Source organism: Ambystoma mexicanum, chromosome 10, assembly GCF_040938575.1.
Source record: "Ambystoma mexicanum isolate Mex_15411 chromosome 10, UKY_AmexF1_1, whole genome shotgun sequence".
In the NCBI taxonomy this organism is placed as follows: domain Eukaryota; kingdom Metazoa; phylum Chordata; class Amphibia; order Caudata; family Ambystomatidae; genus Ambystoma; species Ambystoma mexicanum.
In genome coordinates, this window is record NC_090932.1 from 1,149,688,983 (window position 1) to 1,149,708,850 (window position 19,868).

A 19,868-nucleotide genomic window follows, 5' to 3' on the forward strand; every position below is an offset into this window, starting at 1 on the left:
CCACCAGGGAACCTCTTTGCAGAGTCCGGATCCGCTCCTTGCGCAGGAAATTCAAGCCCTGCTGGAGAAAGGCGCCATAGAACTGGTGCCTGTAGCGGAGAGGAACAAGGGATGGCATTCCCCTTATTTTTTGATTTCGAAGAAAGACGGGGGATTGAGACCCATCATGGACTTGCGCGGTTTGAACAAACTCCTCAGGAAGGACAAGTTCAAGATGGTTACTCTCTCTCAAGTCCTCCAGGCCCTTCAGCTTCAGGACTGGTTGGTGTCACTCGACCTCAAGGATGCTTACTTCCATGTGCCGATCCATCCCAAGCACAAGAAGTACCTGAGGTTCGCGGTTGGCGACTCGCACTTTCAGTTTCGGGTCCTGCCATTCGGATTGACCTCCGCCCCGAGGGTTTTCACCAAGCTCATGGTGGTGGTGGCAGTGCATCTCAGGCAAGGGGGGATTCACGTCTACCCCTACCTGGACGATTGGTTGATCAGGGGGAGCTCTCCCGAGCAAGTCCTGGATCATCTGTCCGTCACCTGCCACTCCCTTCACAGGCTGGGCTTCTCCCTCAATTTAAAGAAGTCCCATTTGACGCCAACACAGCGGCACCAGTACATCGGAGCAGTGCTCGACACTTCCCTGGGGCTGTGTTTTCCTCCCCAGATGAGTGCTCTTCACATTCAGCAGATGGTGCACAAGTTTCAGCATGCCCAGACGCTCCCACCGTTCGAGTTCTTGAGGTTGCTCGGCCTCATGGCATCCTGCATTCTTCTGGTGCCAGAGGCTCGTCTGCGGATGAGATCTTTGCAGTGGGCACTCAAGACGCAATGGTCACAGTCCTCCGGCAGGATGTCGGACCCGGTTCAGGTGCCGCCCTCAGTCGCCCGGGACCTTCTGTGGTGGGCCGTCGAAGGCAACTTGATGAAGGGGGCTCCATTTTGGCTTCCCTGGCCGGAGGTGACGATCGTGACGGATGCATCCCTCACGGGATGGGAGCTCATGCCAACGGGCTGACAGTCAGCGGTCGTTGGTCTCCGTCGGAGTCCAGACTCCATATCAATCTGTTGGAGCTGAGGGCCGTCAGGCTAGCCCTGAAGGCTTTTCTGCCGACTGTGCGAGGAAAGAGTGTCCTGATCCTGACGGACAACACAGTGGCCATGCACTACCTCAACAAAAAGGGGGGGCAGGGTCACTTCCTCTGTGCAGGGAGGCGATGCAGCTCGAGTTCTGGGCCATCCAGCAGGAAGTTTCGATCTCGGCAGTTCATCTGGCCGGAAACGAAAACGTGACGGCGGACGCTCTGAGCAGGCAGAGCGCAATCTCTCACGAGTGGGAGTTGGCTCAGGAGATTCTCCTGGAGATCTTCGCCCTTTGGGGGACCCCTCAAGTGGATCTCTTCGCCTCCAGTGTCAACCGGAAGTGCGAAAGGTTTTGCTCGCGGGAATTTCCTCCAAAAGGAGCCTTAGGAGACGCGTTCATGGAGGAGTGGTCATTCCCGCTGCTGTACGCGTTTCCTCCAGTCCCCGTCATCCCGCAAGTGCTGCAGAGGTTACGGAAGTTCGGTTCCCGGATGATCCTCATTGCTCCGGCGTGGGCTCGGAGGACGTGGTACCCGGACCTTCTCGACTTGTCCATCTGCCCTCCACGTCGTCTTCCCTACCGAGACGATCTGCTCTCACGGGAGGGGGGTCAGGTTCTCCATCCAGAGGTCAGATCCCTCAACCTTCACGCTTGGCTTCTGAAAGGTTGAGGTATAAGGATTGGGACCTCCCTGAAGACGCGATGGAGGTGTTGCTTTCGGCCCGAAGGCCAGCAACAAAGTGTCTGTACCGTTGCCGTTGGCGTAAGTTCTGCAACTGGTGCAGAGTTCAGAATGTGGATCCTTTTGCATGTGACATCCCCATGGTTCTGTCCTTTTTGCTTTCTTTGGCCCACAGGGGCTTGCAAGTGGGTACCATTAAAGGTTACCTGGTGGGGCTGTCCATCTTTAAGCGCTCGTCTGAAGAGTGTTCTTACTTTAAAATCCCTTTTGATTTCACAGTTTCTGAAAGGGCTCACTAATGTGTTCCCTCCATCACCTTTCCTGATGCCCGGTTGGGATTTAAACCTTGTTCTTACGTTTCTTATGGGTGCTCCGTTTGAGCCTTTACATTCTTGCCCTTTGAGGCTGTTAGCTCTGAAAACTGTGTTTTTAGTTGCGGTTACTTCCGCTCGCAGAGTGAGTGAGTTACAGGCACTTTCAGTTAAGCCACCTTTCACTGTATTTCACAAGGACAGGGTTGTCCTTAGAGTTCGTCCTTCTTTTCTTCCGAAGGCAGTGACGGAATTTCATTTGGCCCAGAAGGTTGTTCTTCCAGCATTCTATCGTCCTCCGCATCCTGGTAAGGAACAGGAGAGGCTCCAGAGGCTTGATCCTAGGAGAGCTTTAAGCTTTTGTTTTTCACGCATGTCCCGGGTCAGAGTGGACGATCAACTCTTTATTTGTTACACCGGAAAGCGTTTGGGGCAAGCTGTGACGAAACAGACTGTCTCGCTGGATTATTTTGGCCATCTCGGAGTGTTAGCGCTTGGCGGGTAAGGACCCACTGGCTGGCTTGCGGGCCCATTCTACCAGGGGTATGGCTGCATCTACTGCCCTGTAGAGGGGTGTTCCTATTCGCAACATCTGTGATGCAGCCACCTGGGCTTCAGTACATACATTTGTACGTCACTATTCCCTCGATTCCATCCGAGGACAGGATCTGGCCTTTGGCAAGGCGGTCCTTTGCTCTGCTATTTGATTGGCTATTCTAAATTTTGATTCTAAATTCTTTCCCTCCTCCTTGCTCTGGTACTGCTTTGGGAGTCTGTCATAGATATGGAATACGTCGGAGGACCCAATCCCCTTGAAGAACAAGTTACTTTCTTACCTGGTAACGTTCTTTTCATGGGATGGTCCGACGACGTATTACATATCGCTCCCGCCCTGCCTTCCCGCTGCAGAATTTCTTTTGCGATTGCAGCTTACGTTCCGCAAGGCTTTGTGTCTGACTGGCAGTTGACTAATGTCGCACGTTCTGGGGGAAAAAACTACAACTGAGGCTACGGGCGTCGTGCGTCCTACTTATCACATCGGAGGAGATCCTCGATGATGGCGCATGGACGTCATCGACGCAGGACGCAGACGCCGAAAAAAGTTTCCGAAGCAGCACAGCTGTGGTGATTACCTGTCATAGATATGGAATACGTCGTCGGACCATCCCATCGAAAGAACGTTACCAGGTAAGAAAGTAACTTGTTCTTTGGTCGTCTTCGTCTAAGTCTTCGTACTTTGCATTATTAATAACGTTGACAGTCCCATGTATGCCATCATGGATCCTGGTTCACGGAGTCCGTCACAGAACGGGAGTCCTTGTTCCCTAAGGTAGGTGGAGCGAGTCTTCCCCGGTGAGGTACCACTTGCCTCAGCCCATAGGGAGGGTGTTGTGGAGAAAGCTTACCTCTCTAGCCTCACAGGCGTGGGGGTGGGGGTAGGGGTGGGGGAGAAATGACCACTCCCTTGGGGGAGATGAGACGAATTCCCTCGATTCGTCACAGTATCCAGCATTAACCAGTTACCAATCGTTACTACTGGGGAATAAGGAGGTGGTACTTAACTTTCTGCGTATCAGATGATAACTTAAAATGCAAACTTATCATTTTGTCCTTTATTTATGATCCCTTTATGCTTTAAATGTTGTATAGATGTGTCCTAATATTTATATTAAGATTGTCCTAAATGCAAAGAGGGGAAATTCACAAAGCTATGTTTCTTTGGTGTCAGATGGCCACAGGAGCCAAAGAGTAGCTCCAGGCCACAAGCAGTAGCTAAATAGCTCCTTCATTTCGAACCCTGGTATAATCATATTGCATGCCCAATGCCAGCCAAATCTGAAAAATTCAACAGCAATTGTGTGATCAATAACTATTCTGCTCCACTCATACATTGATATTAACCACTTTAGTGCCATCGGGCTTAAACAGGTCATCATTTAGGTTGCATGGGGACTCTGTGTCTCCCTCTATACTCCCCAACCTCCTCCTGGCAGGAATTTATAAAATGTCCCTTGTTCTTCAAGGTTAAGTGATCTTAGAATGATTGGGGGCCTCCAAATACTCAGCATGGGTGATGTTTTTAGGGCTGTCGTATGTTTTTGGTATGTGCACTTTTTTCGCTCCGAATACAGACTGGTACTTAAACCTCTATGATGCCACTATAGGTTGTTTTGGATGCCCATACTGCTTGAAAAGACCCTTATATACCATAGATGTATTTTCTTAGTAATTGGTTGGTGCAAAATAGTTGGTCTCTCTCTCCTACAGTAGTCCAACTGACAGCCAAAGATTTTGTCCTCATAGGATCATCAAATGTTTCCACCGACCTCCGGAACACAGTTAACCACAAGCCCGAATGTTGCGTCTTGGGCCAATACGAATCAACGGAACAATGGTAACCTATGGCGGGATGCCATTTTGCACACTATCCCTCAAAGCAGTTTAGACCCAAAGAAGACCTCCAAAAAGATAAAGGGACTCACCAGAGTTAGTTCAAGACTTTTACTCACCCAGCTCCACTCCAGGACAGGAGTCTGCAGAAATGAGTTGTGATGTCACTGACATGAAAAAGGGATTCCGGCTGAGCTAGCTTTGCACGGGAAGCCCTACAGCTACATAGGAGATCCAAATAAAGACGTGAAGGCTGAGCTTCCTTCCAGTGAAGAGCCTGTAGAGTAGAGCCCTTGGGCAGGGGAAGTTGTGGTGGGACACCCTGAAGATGTGCATGCAAAGAGGTGAAGTGGTGACTCGAGTAGGGGAAAAGGGGTTTGGGGGTCACAGGTTGCAGTGTGAAGAAAGTATAGCTGGACACGGAGATGGAGGTAGCAAGGTTCAGCTACAAAAATAGATTGTCAAAGGGTCCAGCAGAGAACAGCCATGCAGGTACATCAAGAGAATGCAGTGCTTTGTTTCAGAGGTCACACGGCACTTGCAAGTTATGATGATTGGCCCTCCTCCTAACCCCACCTGCAAGGCTAAGAATCTTGGGGTCATCTTTGACTCCACGCTTTCCTTCTCCGCTCACATCTCTGATGTGTCTTTAAAACTTCCTACTGCACCTCCTCAGAGGTACTCTGCCTTTCCTCTCCTTCCCCCAGAAGCTCATGGTCTCCCAAGCTCTGGTTCTCTCTAGGTTGGACTATTGTTAACATCCTCTTTTTAAATCTACCTGCCTCTACTCTCCCCCCTCTGCAACTAATCCAGAACAGGACTGCAAGGCTTGTCCTTGACCTCAAACCCTGGGATCGTATCTCTCCAGCTCTGAAATCTAGTGGATGCAGGGATTAAATTCAAAACCGGGGAAAGTTTTGGGGTTTTTGGTAACCAACCAAATTTTCACCATGCGCCTGATTTATACTTAAATTCTTAAGATGGTGTTGTAGGTGTGTGCGGCAAAAAGAGGCAAAAAGACCCCAACCTCTTATTATAATCAAGACATCAGGACTGGCCACACTTGGTAGATGTAGAAATCCTTTTTTAGTTTTTTCAAAGCATAGAAAGATACAATCCAAACAGTGCCCTCTAGATAACACGTGTTTCAACACAAAAGTGCCTTTTTCAAATCAGGGGAGATACGGTCTAAGTTCCAAATAAAGATTGAAGTCTGGGGCGCCAAGTATTCATAGGTTTAATCCTCCTCCAAAGTGTGCACAGTCCCTCCGAGCGTCAGCGATATCGATTAAACCCAGGAATACTTGGCCGCCCAGACTTGAACCTTTATTTGGAACTTAGACCTTATCTGCCCTGATTTGAAAAAGGCACTTTTGTGTTGAAACGCGTGTTATATAGAGGGCACTGTTTTGATTGTATCTTTCTATGCTTTGAAAAAACTAAAAAAGGATTTCTACATCTACCAAGTGTGACCAGTCCTGCTGTCTTAAATTCAAAACCCTCTGCATTGTCCACAAGGCTTTCTGGGGCCTGTGTCCAAAATACCTTCAGTTAGCCCTCCGCAAATACCTCCCCTCTCGAGCTCTTCGATCCTCTACCTCTAACTCCCTCAGGGTCAGTCGTTTTTCAAAGAAACGAGCTGGGGGTAGATCTGTCTTCGGCTGGGGCCTCTTTCTAGAACAGCCTCCCTGCCACTCTAAAACTTGAGGAGAACTACCTCCGGTTCCGGAGGCACCTCAAGACCTTCCTCTTTTTGTCTGCCTTCACTCCCCCCCCTCTACCCTGCTGATCTGTTCTCTTGGCACCGTGCACCTGGCCACCCTCTGTCCTCCGGGCCCAGGTACCTGCTCACCCTTCCACCCTCCCGCACTGCCTCCGGACCACCCCTTGCACTGTGGTCTGTATCTGTACCCATACAGCCCTCACCCCGCCCCCTTTTCTTCCTGCACTTATCAGACCTACCCTGTCTGCTGCCTTAAACCTAGCACTTGCCAATTGCTGGCTGCACTACCATTGTTTGTTGCCTTTATTATTCATTTATTATTATTAATCTGTTTCTCCCTTGCTTTGCACTTTCCACTTCTCCCCATTGCATGCACTTGCACGTTCTCAATGTCACTGGGCTTAGTGAGATAGTTGTTTTGTTCTGCCCTGTTCCCCTCCCTTGCCGCGCTCTGAAACACTTGTGTGCGAGCACGATAGAAATAAAATATCAATATCAATGGTTGCCGTCACATAAAACGCCACCTGAAGGACTGACCCAGCAGTCCTCTCTGGATCAAGGAAAAGGAGCACATGTTACTATTTGTTCTGGACAGGAACACGTCTGAGCTTTGCCATCAGAGTTTCAAGAGTCCCAATAATGCTGGTACTTGGCTTCCATGTGTCTGTTTGTCTCACTGGATACTGCAGGATCAATGTCCAGCAGTTGACAGATCCTGGTCAAGTGTGTCAGCTTTTATGCCAAACTGGATGATAAAGGGTAACCCTAACCACCAATCATACACGCATGAACCATTGAAACGTTTGCCTGCCACCTGACCAGTGTTGGTCATCACACATAAACCTTTGCAGACATTCGCCTGGATAAACTTGCAGAATGTTGATTCCAGAGATTCCCAGTCATACAAACCCTGCATTTACACCACACACTCATTTTGTTATAAGACGTGTCTCAGCCAGAAGCTCACAATCGCCCTAAATGGCCATTCCCAGTCTCCACCCATTCATAAATTCACAACCAATGGTAATAAAGTACAGTTGCTTGGATGCTGGATTTCACAGCAGTGGGGGCTCCATTTTGGGATACTCCCTTAAGAAAAGCTTGCTGCCGTCTAACATGGCTACTACTTGTGCAGCCACTGTTTGTATACTGCAATCAACCAGAACCAGTAAAGCTCTCTTGGCCAGGTTACTGAGCCAAGGAAATCAAGATGCACCTTGGCGGTAGTCCCCACCTTTGAAGGCCACAAAGGTTCCGGAGTGCCGCAAAAGAGTTGCCTCTCCAATGAGAGCTGGACGAAATTCACTGTGGAATATTAATCAGAATCATAAAAGACTAGCAAAAAGTGGGTGCGGGGCACACTCGCACAAGTGAGCAAAAATTACTTTCTTCTGTATAGCTAACATGTGAGATGAGCAAATGTTCCCATGTGGCTTGTCCTTTTAAGGGTTTGGACCATACACTATCACCTCTCATTTATCACCCCAAAAACATAACAAACTCCCCAAATGTCAGCAGTCTACTAAACTTCCCATTAATTCCTATCATGGAGTTTCATTTTTTGAAGTAGTTGAGGGTACTGAAAGCTTACGTTTTTTGCCTTGGTTATGTACATGCCACTATAACTGTTGTACATCTTGTATTTATCACTATATTCTCTCTGAAACACCATTCATTAAAAAAGTGACCGAGCAGTGCTGAGCTCTACAATGTTATTTTTCTCACTACAGTGAGACTACACTGCTATGCTTTACTTGTGGTGTGTGTGGGGCTATGCATCTAGTTAAATGGGAACCTTTCCTGACCTGTACTGGGACAGTTACCCTGTCCATAGGATCATGCCATCCTGTTGTGTTTTGCTTTTATGATGCAGGTAGGGTCAATCTCAACCTGCTTACAGATCCAACTTTACAATGTGCACCACTTCTACTGGTGCTTGTTGGCACTGACCTATTCACAGGTGCATAGCCAAGCCTACGTTTATGTGGCACTGCAAATGTCTACACGCCAGCCTTGAACTGTGCTCTCTGTTTCAGGACCAGTCTTTGGAAGCAAGGATAATTTCTTGGGGCTTGCAGTGTTTGTGGACACCTATCCAAATGAAGAGAAGACACAGGAGGTGAGCGTATTTTATTGGGCGGGGGGGGGGAAATTAAGGAAGTGATATTGTGCTAGATGGTCCTTTTGGGTGGATTGATAGTCGGCACTAAAACCTCTCATCTTGCCCCCCACAAGAGGAGTGTTTCCCATGGTGTCTTTGAGACGTCTATCCTAAAGGGATCATGAGACATTTGGGGGTTTCCTTTTTCTTATAATGGCTGCGACTCTCTGTGACAGTGTAATGTGAAATATAGTTTCTGATGCTTGTTAATCTGCTTAGAATCACATGCTTTGCATGTAGTCCGACATTCAGTGGTAACCGCAGAGTATTGCATCTTGTCTTTCGAGGATTGAAAGGGGATGTTGACATGGGCGTGCCTGTAACACTATCCCTAACATGTGTAGTGCACCCAAAATCCCTCACGTGTCGACGTCCCTCAGAATGTTTTTTTCCACCCAGTTATCTGGTTGCCTAATGCAGTTCATAAGAGATTGCGTTATTGTACATTTATCGACCTTTGGTTGTTTTTATTCTTGTTAAGTCACTTGGGCTGAATCCTGTGCACCGCCAAAAACCGCTGGGCATTTCGACGCCTGTTGATCCATTTGGCACTTCCGACCACGTGGCCGGGCCTTCTGCCCAACCTGTACTGTAGGCAGAGTGGGGTTGGGTGGTCATTCTTTCAAGAATGCCCCCCCCTTGTTCCCTGGGTTTTGTCGTCGCTAGATCAATCCTGCGCTATTGACAGAACTCCATTTAGATTTTGTCCTTTGTGTAAGGCCAAATATCTGTGGCAAGACTAGCACCGTCGGTGCAATAATTGTCTACCCCTCAACCACAAAGTTGGCCTGCGCGTCCAATGACGCTTAAGGAACAACGTTTGAAGCGGTGGCCGGCCTACGGCATGTCGCAGGCTGAAAGTAATGCCGCCACAGCCGCCGAGTGTGACGAAGGGACTAGCGATGACCAATGCTCCGTTTTGGAGGACATTGACCTAACGCCGGACAGTTCTCGTTCTGCAGCGTCTGTCCCAGACCCCGATAGGCACGACGCAAGTCATCCTATCGCACAAAATTCCCACACAGTAAGCGCACAACCCAAGGTTCTGCTTTGGCGGTACAGTCAACGTGTTCTAACAAGCCAACGGGCTTGTCGGATACTTCTACAGGAGCCACTGATCTTTATGATCAGCAACCATCCCCGCAGCAGCAGCATGCGTCTGGGCAATCTAAAGTAAAGGGCGCTAGCACCGAAACGCATGCGGCTGTCGAGACGCAATAGAAGAAGGCGCCAACACCGCTTACGGCCCCGGTGATGCCGAAATCCACCACACAGTCACCGGTTCAACTGGCACATCTCCCTACTACCCCAAGCATTAGCGATAGGATCGCCTCGGTGGTTAAACATAAGGAACGGTTGAAAGAGACAGCAAAACAGAAAGAATGGCCTAGAGATGCGCCAAGCGATTCGCCACAACGTCCGGAACCTCGCAAGGACTACTCTGAGAGCCCTTTGCCTTTGTCCAGTGCTTTAGGAGACAAATCTCGACGCTCTACAGAAGAAATGGGTCGAAATGGCCCCTTTCCTCCCCTGGACTCCTCTGGTTCATCTTCATGGACCAGGGAGACATATGAGTGGTACATGGACATACTAGAGAAATGTCTCTTTATTTCTGAGAGGTTTGCTCCTCAAAGGCCTTGTGAGGACCTTCCTTTTACACCTATTGCCACGTTTCAGAGGACCTTTGACGATCCTCATGAGGAATATACTTATGACCTTACTGATGACTAGGTCCCTGTGTACACATGTACAAGATGATGCCCCCCTTCGGGGACAAAGACAATATTGATGATCCAGTGGAGCCAATTGAGAACTGGGAAGACAGCCATCAGGTTGATTTGTCAACCTTGGCCGTCCCCCTCCCCCGGACAGTGACGCCCTCGGTATGGATTCCCTCCCTCCCATCCCTCCACTCCAGTCCGCCAAGCCTCACCTGTGAATGATCAATGTCGTTTAACGCCATCTTGAAAAAGGCGGCTGAGCATTTCCAGATCGCCACACAGGAGCCTTTGCCGGATTCCGATTTTGTAGAGGACCTACTGAAGGAAAAGCCTCCTGCCAGCCAGGCCATTCCTTTGTTGAAATCTATCAAGATGAGACTAGCTCCTTCAGTGTTGACACCAGCTCAGAGCAGTTAACCCCAGGGTAGAGAAGTTGTTGCGCCCCTCTCTTACCGACCCTGCTTACATCAAGGACTATGCCACTCCGGATTCACTAGTAGTTACCACCATTAAGAAAAGGGCAGGTGTACCCCTGTCTACAGGTGAAGAACCGCTGGATAAAGAATCCAAGAGGTTGTATGCACTGGGGAAGAGGGTCACGACTGCTGCTGCGTTCTCCACCCGAATAGCCAATTACATCACTCTATTGGCTAGCTATGCAGATATCCAGTGGAACCTGCTGCAAGAAGGCCTTCAAGAGGTACCCGAACCTATGCAGGTTAAGTTGCTCGCAATTTTATCGGAAGGCAAGCAAGCGAATCAGAATGTGCTTAAGAACACTTTAGACGCTGCTGAAACAGCGGGAAGAACCTTGGCACAGGGTACCTTGCTCAAGCGACGCGCCTGGCTGAGAAACTCCAGGTTTAATCCGGAAACTCAGGCAGCCTTAAACAAGCCTGTTGAGGACACCAACTTGCTCGGCAAGGCAGTGGACGAAGCACTTGAGACGGCCAAGAAAGAACATGACTCTCGTCCCTGCAGAAGATTACCCAGAAGCCGTCACAACAGAGAGGGGACGGCTCTCGTCGGTCCTTTCGTGGGGAATCTTGCTCCCCCCAAAACCAGTATGGTTCAGGAAACAACTGGAATTTGGGACAAGGATCGAACACCACCACCACATATCCACCTAGAGCACAGTGGCATGGAAAGGTTAGAGCCCAGGGTTCCACCCCCAGAGGCTCTCCGGCCTCAAGTCAGAAATGACCCTCAGACCCGGGTCCCCTCCCATGTCACCCCGGTCGGGGTGGTTGGAGGGGCGTCTAACATCATTCCTTCATGCACGGGTGGGGATAACAGACCAGTGGGTACTCAAGACTGTCGCCCATGGGTACTGCATAGAATTTTGCCAACCACCTCAATTCAGACAGCCAAAATCAAGACGCCTGACGCCGGAACACCTACGCATCCTACTGCAAGACGTCGAGATACTTCAAGAAAAGGGCGCCATAGAAGTCGTCCCTATTCTACAGTTACACAAGGGTATTTATTCAGTGTACTTCCTTATACCCAAAAAGGATCTCACCATGCGCCCTGTGCTAGACTTGCACCCAGCGAACAAATTTGTCAACCCGCAAAAGTTTTGTATGGTCACATTACAGGAAGTAATCCCGCTGCTGAAACAGGGGATTACATGACAACATTGGATATGAAAGATGCATACTTTCATATTTCAATGTTGCCAGCGCACAGAAAATACCTAAGGTTCATGAGAGGACAAGCACTAGCAGTTCAAAGTACTCCCCTTCGGCATTGCCTCATTGACAGAGGCAGCAGTGCACCTGCGCAGAGAACCTGTCCGGGTTTACCCTTCCTCAACGACTGGCTCCTAACGGGGTAGTCCTACGGAACATGCCCATTGAACACCCAAAAGACAATAGTCCCATTATTCAGCTTGTGATTCTCCAACGAGAATAAATCCAGCCTAGACCCCAGTCTAATGCGGAGAGAAGACGGCCTTGTCTTTCCCTCCAATGAGAGGGTTCAGAACACGCAGTTTCAAATCACTCAGTATGTAGCCAGTCGAGCAGGGACGGTACGCAAGGCTGTGCGACTGCTAGGAATGATGACGTCCTGCATTTACTTAGTTCCTCATCTGCATCTGCGCATGCATCTCATGCTAGAGTGGCTCAACAGCCAGTGGTGTCAGGCCAGCCGAATATGGGAAGATCTGGTAATTGTCTCGCCAGTCCTAGTTTTCTCTTTGCAGTGGAGGTCTAGGAAAAACCTCTTGAAGGGGAAAGCCTTCACCACCCCTGCAGTAGAAGCCACTCTCACGACAGACTCCTCTCTCCTGGGGTGGGGGGCTCACCTGCTTCAGCAGACGGCGCATAGCAACTGGTCCACAGAAGTTGCATCCAACCACATAAATCTGTTGGAGCCATTAGCTGTATTCAAAGCAATTAAAGCCTTTCACACAGTTACAAGGGAAGACAGTCCTGATCCTGACAGACAGTACCAGGGCCATGTACTACCTGAACAAACAAGGGGGCACACACATTCTCCAGGGCTATCCAAGCTGTCCGAGAACACTTGGAAATGGGCTCTCAAACACGGATGCTCCTGTTGTCCCAACACGTTCCAGGGGAACTCAATCTTCTGGCGGGCGTGCTCATCAGAGACTCCCCATTTCCCGTAGAGTATGAATACTGACTACACGAAGACATAGTCTTCAACTTTTTCGTGCTATGGGGCCTTCCAGAGATTGACTTGTTCGCAACTCTGGAGAATGCTCAATGCCAAGATTACACCTCCAGGTACCCCCAGAACCAATCCAAGGGGAACAGTCTCTGGATAACATGGTCAGGGACATTTGTTTACGCCCCCCCCCTGACTCCCCTACTTAACAAGATCGTGCACAAGATGCACCAGGAACCAGTCACCATGATATTGGTGGCCCCCACGTGGGCCCGCCAACTTTGGTTCTCATGTCCCTATCGCCTCCAATGAAACTGCCTTGTCCGTACAACATGTTGTCTCAGGGCAAGGGAGAAACACGTCACCCATGCCCGCAAACCCTGAATTTAGAGGCCTGGCTCCTGAGGTCATAGAGTTTGGAAATTTACAACTCCCCCAGAGATGCAGCGACCGACTCAGCGAGGCGAGAAAACCGAACACCCGATAATGCTACTCCAGTAAATGGAAACACTATCTGGTGAAACTCCAAGGGCATCAATCCCATTGACTGCTCTCCTGCACACATTGTGTTGTTCCTGACTCACTCACTGGACTCTGGTCTGGTATTTAATTCCCGGAAAGTTCATCTAATTGCCCTCTCAGTCTACACCACATCACAACAGAAGGTGTTGTGGTGGAAGGTACCAGTTATTAAGGCTTTCATGGAGGGGGTTAAAAGAATTCATCCCCCCCATTTCTAACACAGCTCCCGGATGGGACCTAAATGTGGTATTGACTAGACTTATGGGGTCTCCCTTTGAGCCTATAGATAATGCAAGTATCAATGATCTTACATATAAGACAACCTTCCTAGTGGCTATCACTTCTATAAGAAGAGTTGGCGAACTACAAGCCCTTTCAGTTCTAGACCCTTTTGTTGCAGTCCATTAAGATAAAGTGGTTCTGCGCACTCGCCCTCGATTTGTGTCTAAATTTATTTCCAAGTTTCATGTGAACCTATCAATAGAACTACCTACTTTCTTCTGGAACCCCCCCCCCCTAACGTGGCCGAAAGAAGCCTACACACATTAGATGTGTGCAGGGCAGTCATGTTTTACCTGGAAAGAACTAGACCACTGAGAAAGACTGTTCAGTTTTTCGTCTCGTTGGCAGCTGGTAGAGCAGGGGATCCTGTTTCTAAATCGGCCATCTCAAGATTGATTGTTAATTGCACAACACTCTGTTTCTCTCTTTCTAAGAGAGAACTGCCCTTCAAGCCTAGAGCACATTCTACTCTAGGCACTGAGGCTTCCATAGCATTCATTGCAAATTTTCCCCTAGAGTCCATTTGCAAAGCGGCATCCTGGAGTTCTGTACACACCTTTACAAAACACGATTGCCTCGACATTAATTCTAGGTCTGATTCTCAGGTGGGACAAGCAGTACTTGGACATCTTTTCACTACTGTTCCTCGTCACAACCCACCTCCAACTCCGGGTACTGCTTGCTAGTCTATGCACAGCATGTGATCATAAGCAGATTAACGAGCATCAGAAGACATGCATTACTACCGTAATAGCATTTCTGCTTATTGTATCTGCTTAGATTCACATGCGTGCACCCTTCCTCCCCGTTGGGTGGAAGGACCATAGACGTCTTACTTTCTTTTATGTACTCACGATAGTCATTAGGTTCCCTCATGGCAGAAAAATTGCAATCGGAGGGACCTCGATGCTTGAGGGATTTTGGGTACACTATACGTCACGTTGGGGATAGTGGTACAGGCACACCCATGTCGACGTCCCCTTTCGATCTTCGAAAGACAAGATGCAATACTATGTAGCTACCACTGGGTGTTGGACTATATGCACATCATGCGAATCAAAGTAGATACAATCATCAGAAATGCTATTACAGTGAGTAATGCATGTCATATATGGTTTCTAAATGTTTTCTTTTTATTGCGCCTTTGCCCTCTCTCAATGCATCCGGATGGCAGTCGCAAAAGAAAAGATACTCTCCTGGCATGCAGGTAGGATCTCCCCTCACCTCAAATGGAAATGCTTTGTTCAACAATTCTTTGGATGTCGTGCAGTGAATCCTTTCTGGTCTCAGTTCCGCTTTGAATTGCAGTTGTATTCAGTCCCAACTGTTTATTTTGTTTTTAAAATATTTTTATTTTTTAATTTTTGTTTTCTTACCAGCAAATAACCATTCAATTTTCTCACAATTTCTGAAGGGGCAGTCTTCCCAGCCAGAATAGGTGTCAGTCTCACTATCCGAATGAAATCTAACATTTCTGCAGGCCTGGTCTGCGTCCACCCATCAAGTCTGCTATTGTCGATCGTTTCCTTTGCACTCCTTCCGAGGCCAGTTACATTGACAATCCTTTTTCAAGTCGCAGTTAGCTCCTGGCCTTTGTACGTGATCCTGCATGACCACTTATTGTGCCTCAAGTATGCCCTAATCAGGGCTTGCAAATCAATGAACTGCCACCATAGCCAGATGTCAATTAAAGGAATAGTGTGCTCAAAAATGTTATTGTCCTGAGCTTTCGGGGCATGTGGTTTTAAGTAAACTGTGATTGATCATAAACCTTTCCTATGCACCTTACCTTGTCCTCACTTTTACACATGTGCAATCAATGAATCGGGCGCGGCCATCTTGTGCCAATCTTATCCGTTGCCTCCTCGCCATAAGTTCAAGTGCCCTTGCAGCACTAAATCATATCACCCGCCCCGGAAGTTGACATCACTAGATGCGTATGGCCGATTTCACAATGCAAATGCACATCTCTTGTCAATTTTCTCTGTGCACCAGCTAATGACTTGTCTCCATGAAAATGACAGGATGCCTCTTTCCTCAATAAGTATAAACAGATCGGTTCTCATCAGACATCGGAGTTGCTTTTTCAATTTCATAGTTTTTTTTTTTTTTTTTTTTGTATAGCCTGTGACTGGTTTCTGCTGTGTTCAGCTATCTTCCTTGCTCGGAGCTCCTGCAAACAGATACTTATACTAGAACTTCCGAGGCAGAATTAGTTGATGGAGAAAGATGCAGAAACGATGGGGCATCGGACTACAGTTAGGAAGACGGATCACTGGATCCTGAGCAAGAGCCTAGTCGCATGCAAGAAGTTTCCACCTGGTGTACCTGCGATCATTGCAAGGTCATGCCAACAGAGGAGAACTGCTGCTGATGAGAACTCTGGATGCTTGGCCTACATATTGGAAGAAGACACACCGCCGCTATGCATTACCTAGCTGCATGACTTCAGGGCAGCCTGCCTCGAAAGATCCGTGTTGAGGATTATGATGGTGCTTATGCACAAAGTTTGCGCCAGTTCGTCCTCGCAATCCAAGTAACACGTAATCGTATTCTAGATGTAATGTCACTTTGACCACTGAGGCCACTAACATGTCTTGTTTGTCTCCTATATTGTCATAACTTTGATCCATCACTGCCAAATGAATGTAGTCTGCCAATTGAATACTTTTCTCACGCTTTGGGGAAATCGTAGTGTTCATTTTATTTGTCTTTCACATTCAATTAAGAAACAATATTTCTCTCTGCCCAAAACGTTATGGATTGCATGGGTGTTCACTTTTGTAATGTCTACACTTTAAAGCCCAAGTTGATCCATAAAGTAACATTTATACAGCCAACTATGCCATAGGATACAGGCTGCATTTTCAAGTAAGGTTTGTACACTTATCAGGTTCATTTAAATACAGTATGTATGTTTCTCTTCCACAGGTGGTACAGGCTGGTGGCCTACTGTTCGTTGCCTGGTGGCTTTGTGGGAGGCTTAGATTCCGCGTTCGACAAGTAATACCCGCCTGTGTCGGTGGAGCCATTCGCACCAAATTCCCCAGTGACAGCGGACCGTACAGGGGATTTACCCACACTGTGCTGCAACCCGAAGTATACAATTTGTAGTACATTTGTGCCATTAATCTCAGCACCAAAATAAAATACAAATCAGCTTTTTTGAATAGTTGTTTACATTTTTCAGTCAATCAAGGACATGCTCACTTGTCTGAGTGACCTGAAACAATGGTTGGTGCCTTTTTTACGCTCACCTACTCTGTAAAAATCATGACCCCCTCCATTATAAACGGCCAAGGTGCCAAACACCATGTACACTTCAAAGCTATCTTCTGCACAGGGCCCATTGTTCACATGGCCTCCCTAGACCCATTGTCTCCAGGCTCCCCTCTTGCAGACCCCGCCAGAAACATGTCACACATTCACATACACACCCACTTTTCTAATCCTTTAAGAACCCCTTGATATTTAGCCAGAGAACATGTCTGAGTACTGCAAGTAGGCTCTTGATCGTTCTACCTGTTCTCCCTCTTGCTGATTCGAATTGTTTATTAGTCAAGGTAAGGGCAGGTCACCTATTAACTCCCCTATATTCTATTTCTGATCTCAAATGTTCTATCTATTTTGACCGAATATACCCATTAGTATAGTGTTCATTCATCTCAATGACTTTCCCATTGTCTAATGTTTCAAGTGTTTTGATCTTGATATATAGCACATTTCATCAGTGTCCATTGTAATAGAATCGCATCTTTCTCGGACCATGTGTATAAGCATGTTTCCTTTTGATGCATGAAAGTACATTCAACGGACGAGTAACACGTTAAGATTTGCGTCATATCAATCAATTCTGTATGAAAGTTATCCCAGTGTATATTCGACTACGCTACACAGGTTTTGCTTCTTTCACCAAAACATACATTGCATATAAAGCTGTGATATAATTCCATCAATCTTATGCATACAGTACAATTGTTTTGGGTGATTTGAAAAATGTTGACAGTAATGGATGGTTGAGGTTAGGCGCCCTGACAGAAAATAAGATGTGTTGGGGGCTGCAATTGGGAGCAAGTTATAGTTACCCTGCCAGGTGGCTACGTCAAGGGATTGTTGATGTTGATTTTACATTAAATATTGCTCAATGAGCTTTACCAATATTGGTTGTGTGCGCAATTCATTGTAGCAAACCCACTCATAACAATATTTTTGGGTAATTATTTATACTTTATTTTTTATGCAGATCTTCTAGATTTTTCAAGAATGCCTGCTTGTATGGTTTTGGGTTGCCCTTCTAGGAGCCGTGTCAAGTCGGGGCACAGTCTGCGTACATTCTAGAAGGATATTGATTTAATAAGAAGATGGGTTCGATATTGTGGTTTTGCGGTGGACGTGATTGAAAGAGCACAGAATGTCTTGAAGGACTTGAGGGCCAATCGATAATGCAGCCTGCACTTTACGGACGGTATGTACGACCAATCAAAGTACACAAAAAACCGTTGACCCAGAATGTTTCGAAAATTGCTTCCAAATGCAATTCCAACTCTAGTGATGCACACGCTACCTCAGGTGGGTCTCCGATGATGTATTAGCTGTAGGCGGTCGACTACTGAAAAGTTAACTTAATGAATGGATTGTTGCTTTCGGTGTAAATGTGTCTTGTATTTGCATTTCTTTATTTGTATAGCGCACCTGGCCCACAGGCATCTGGGCGCATATCTTTGTTACATATACTCAATATACAGTTACCGCGTAGGATATACATTGTCAGGTACTTACACGAGCAATTTACAATTAAAATCAACAAAAAGGTTTGCATGAATAAAATCTACTAGTAGGGTAGCATGAACATCACTATACAGTTGCAAGGCAGGATAAGCATTGTTGCATACATATGGGTATGTTTAGTCTGTTCAACTCTTGCTCAATGAGCCAATGTTTGGCTTTGTTCTTGAAGACATGGAATGAGGGTTCAAGTCTAAGCGGGGTAGGCAAGGACCGGAAAGTCCTTGCCAGTTTGGTGGCAAGGACCGGAAAGCTGATCCCACCAGATTTCTGAAGTTTAAATCTGGGCACAGCTAGGCAGTGAACTTGGGCTGCTCTTTGAGGCCGACTAGAGGGGTGTTGAGTAAACCGGCTAGCCAAGTAATGCGGAGCCTTGTTGGCGAGGTGTGTGTGTGTGTGTGTGTGTGTGTGTGTGTTTTATTTAATTGAAGTAGATGCCAAGGGTTTTTGTAGCATTGGTCACCTTGATGATATTGCCAATAATGGTGAAAGATTTGAAGGTATGATCTAGTCGGTTAGGGGAGCCCAAGATGAGGAGCTCAGTTTTGTAACTAAGATGAAGCTCATGTTGAGCCATCCAAGCTGGTAAACATCATTTAGGGCCTTTTTGTCGCTGTATGGTTGCTTGAGATAGGGATGAGTATCTGGGTATCATCCGCATAATTAGTGTAGGTGACACCCAGATTATCAAATGATGGTTTTGTGGACACATTGTAGAGCTTGAGGGACCCTGCATAGTACTGGAGCTGGTTCAGCTGAGTCCGTGGGGAAGAAAACCCTTGTGGATCTGTTAGCTAGAAATGAGCTGATCCAGGATGTAGCTTTGTCAGAGAAGTGGGCTGCCATTTTGAGATGTTGACACACAATTTGATGGTTCCTGAGATCAAACGTGCAGATAAGTCCAAAAGCAAGAGAAGTGCAATCTTCTCAATTTGTGTTTTTAGGTCAATAAGAGCAGTTTCGGTTCCATGCTTAGGGCGGAAGCCGGATTTTCTTAGTCCGAGGAGATTGCATTCCAGGTATTCCTGGATTTGTAGGTAGGCAGCATGGTCTCAAATTTTCAACAGGAATGGCACGGTTGTGATGGGCCTGTAATTAGTATGTATGTTAAGCATATGCTGCGTATTTAGCAGATTGTATTACATTTTAACTATACCACATTTTACTATGCATCTGTCCCTGGTTTATGGAGCCTCAAATGAACTAAGTATGAACATAGAAAACAATACCATAGTGTCTTTCAAAAGGAACATCATGTTTTTGTAATCAGTTGCTTGACATGTCAATTATTTTAGGAAAGCATACTGACGGAAGCACAGACCCTTGCAAGTGACAAAACCACTGACATGTCCAGTATATCAATGGTGAGCCCTATAGACTTGCAGAAGTTCATATTCTCGACAGTTGGATCCCCCCACATATCTAATTTTCCCTTGTACCACTTTATGACAATGCACTGAAAATGAAGGAGCAAGATGTCCCGGGAGGATAGCTCAGCGGCAACATGCTCGCCTTGGAAGCAAGATGACACAAAGCAACACCGGTTCGATCCCCGGGTCCGCGCTTAGAAACCTCTGGGTA

At 47.2% G+C, this 19,868-nt stretch overlaps 1 protein-coding gene across 2 annotated transcripts in view; it reads left to right on the forward strand.

Moving 5' to 3' along the window:
• LMAN2L (lectin, mannose binding 2 like) overlaps positions 1-19,868 on the forward strand; it is a 336,208-nt gene that overhangs the window by 100,790 nt on the left and 215,550 nt on the right. Inside the window, exons 4-5 of one of the 2 annotated variants that reach the window (XM_069619073.1) lie at positions 8,219-8,301; positions 14,677-14,709. In XM_069619073.1, the coding sequence (XP_069475174.1) occupies positions 8,219-8,301; positions 14,677-14,709 (116 nt within the window). The remainder of the gene's footprint in view (positions 1-8,218; positions 8,302-14,676; positions 14,710-19,868) is intronic. The other variant, XM_069619074.1, reaches the window with a different exon arrangement.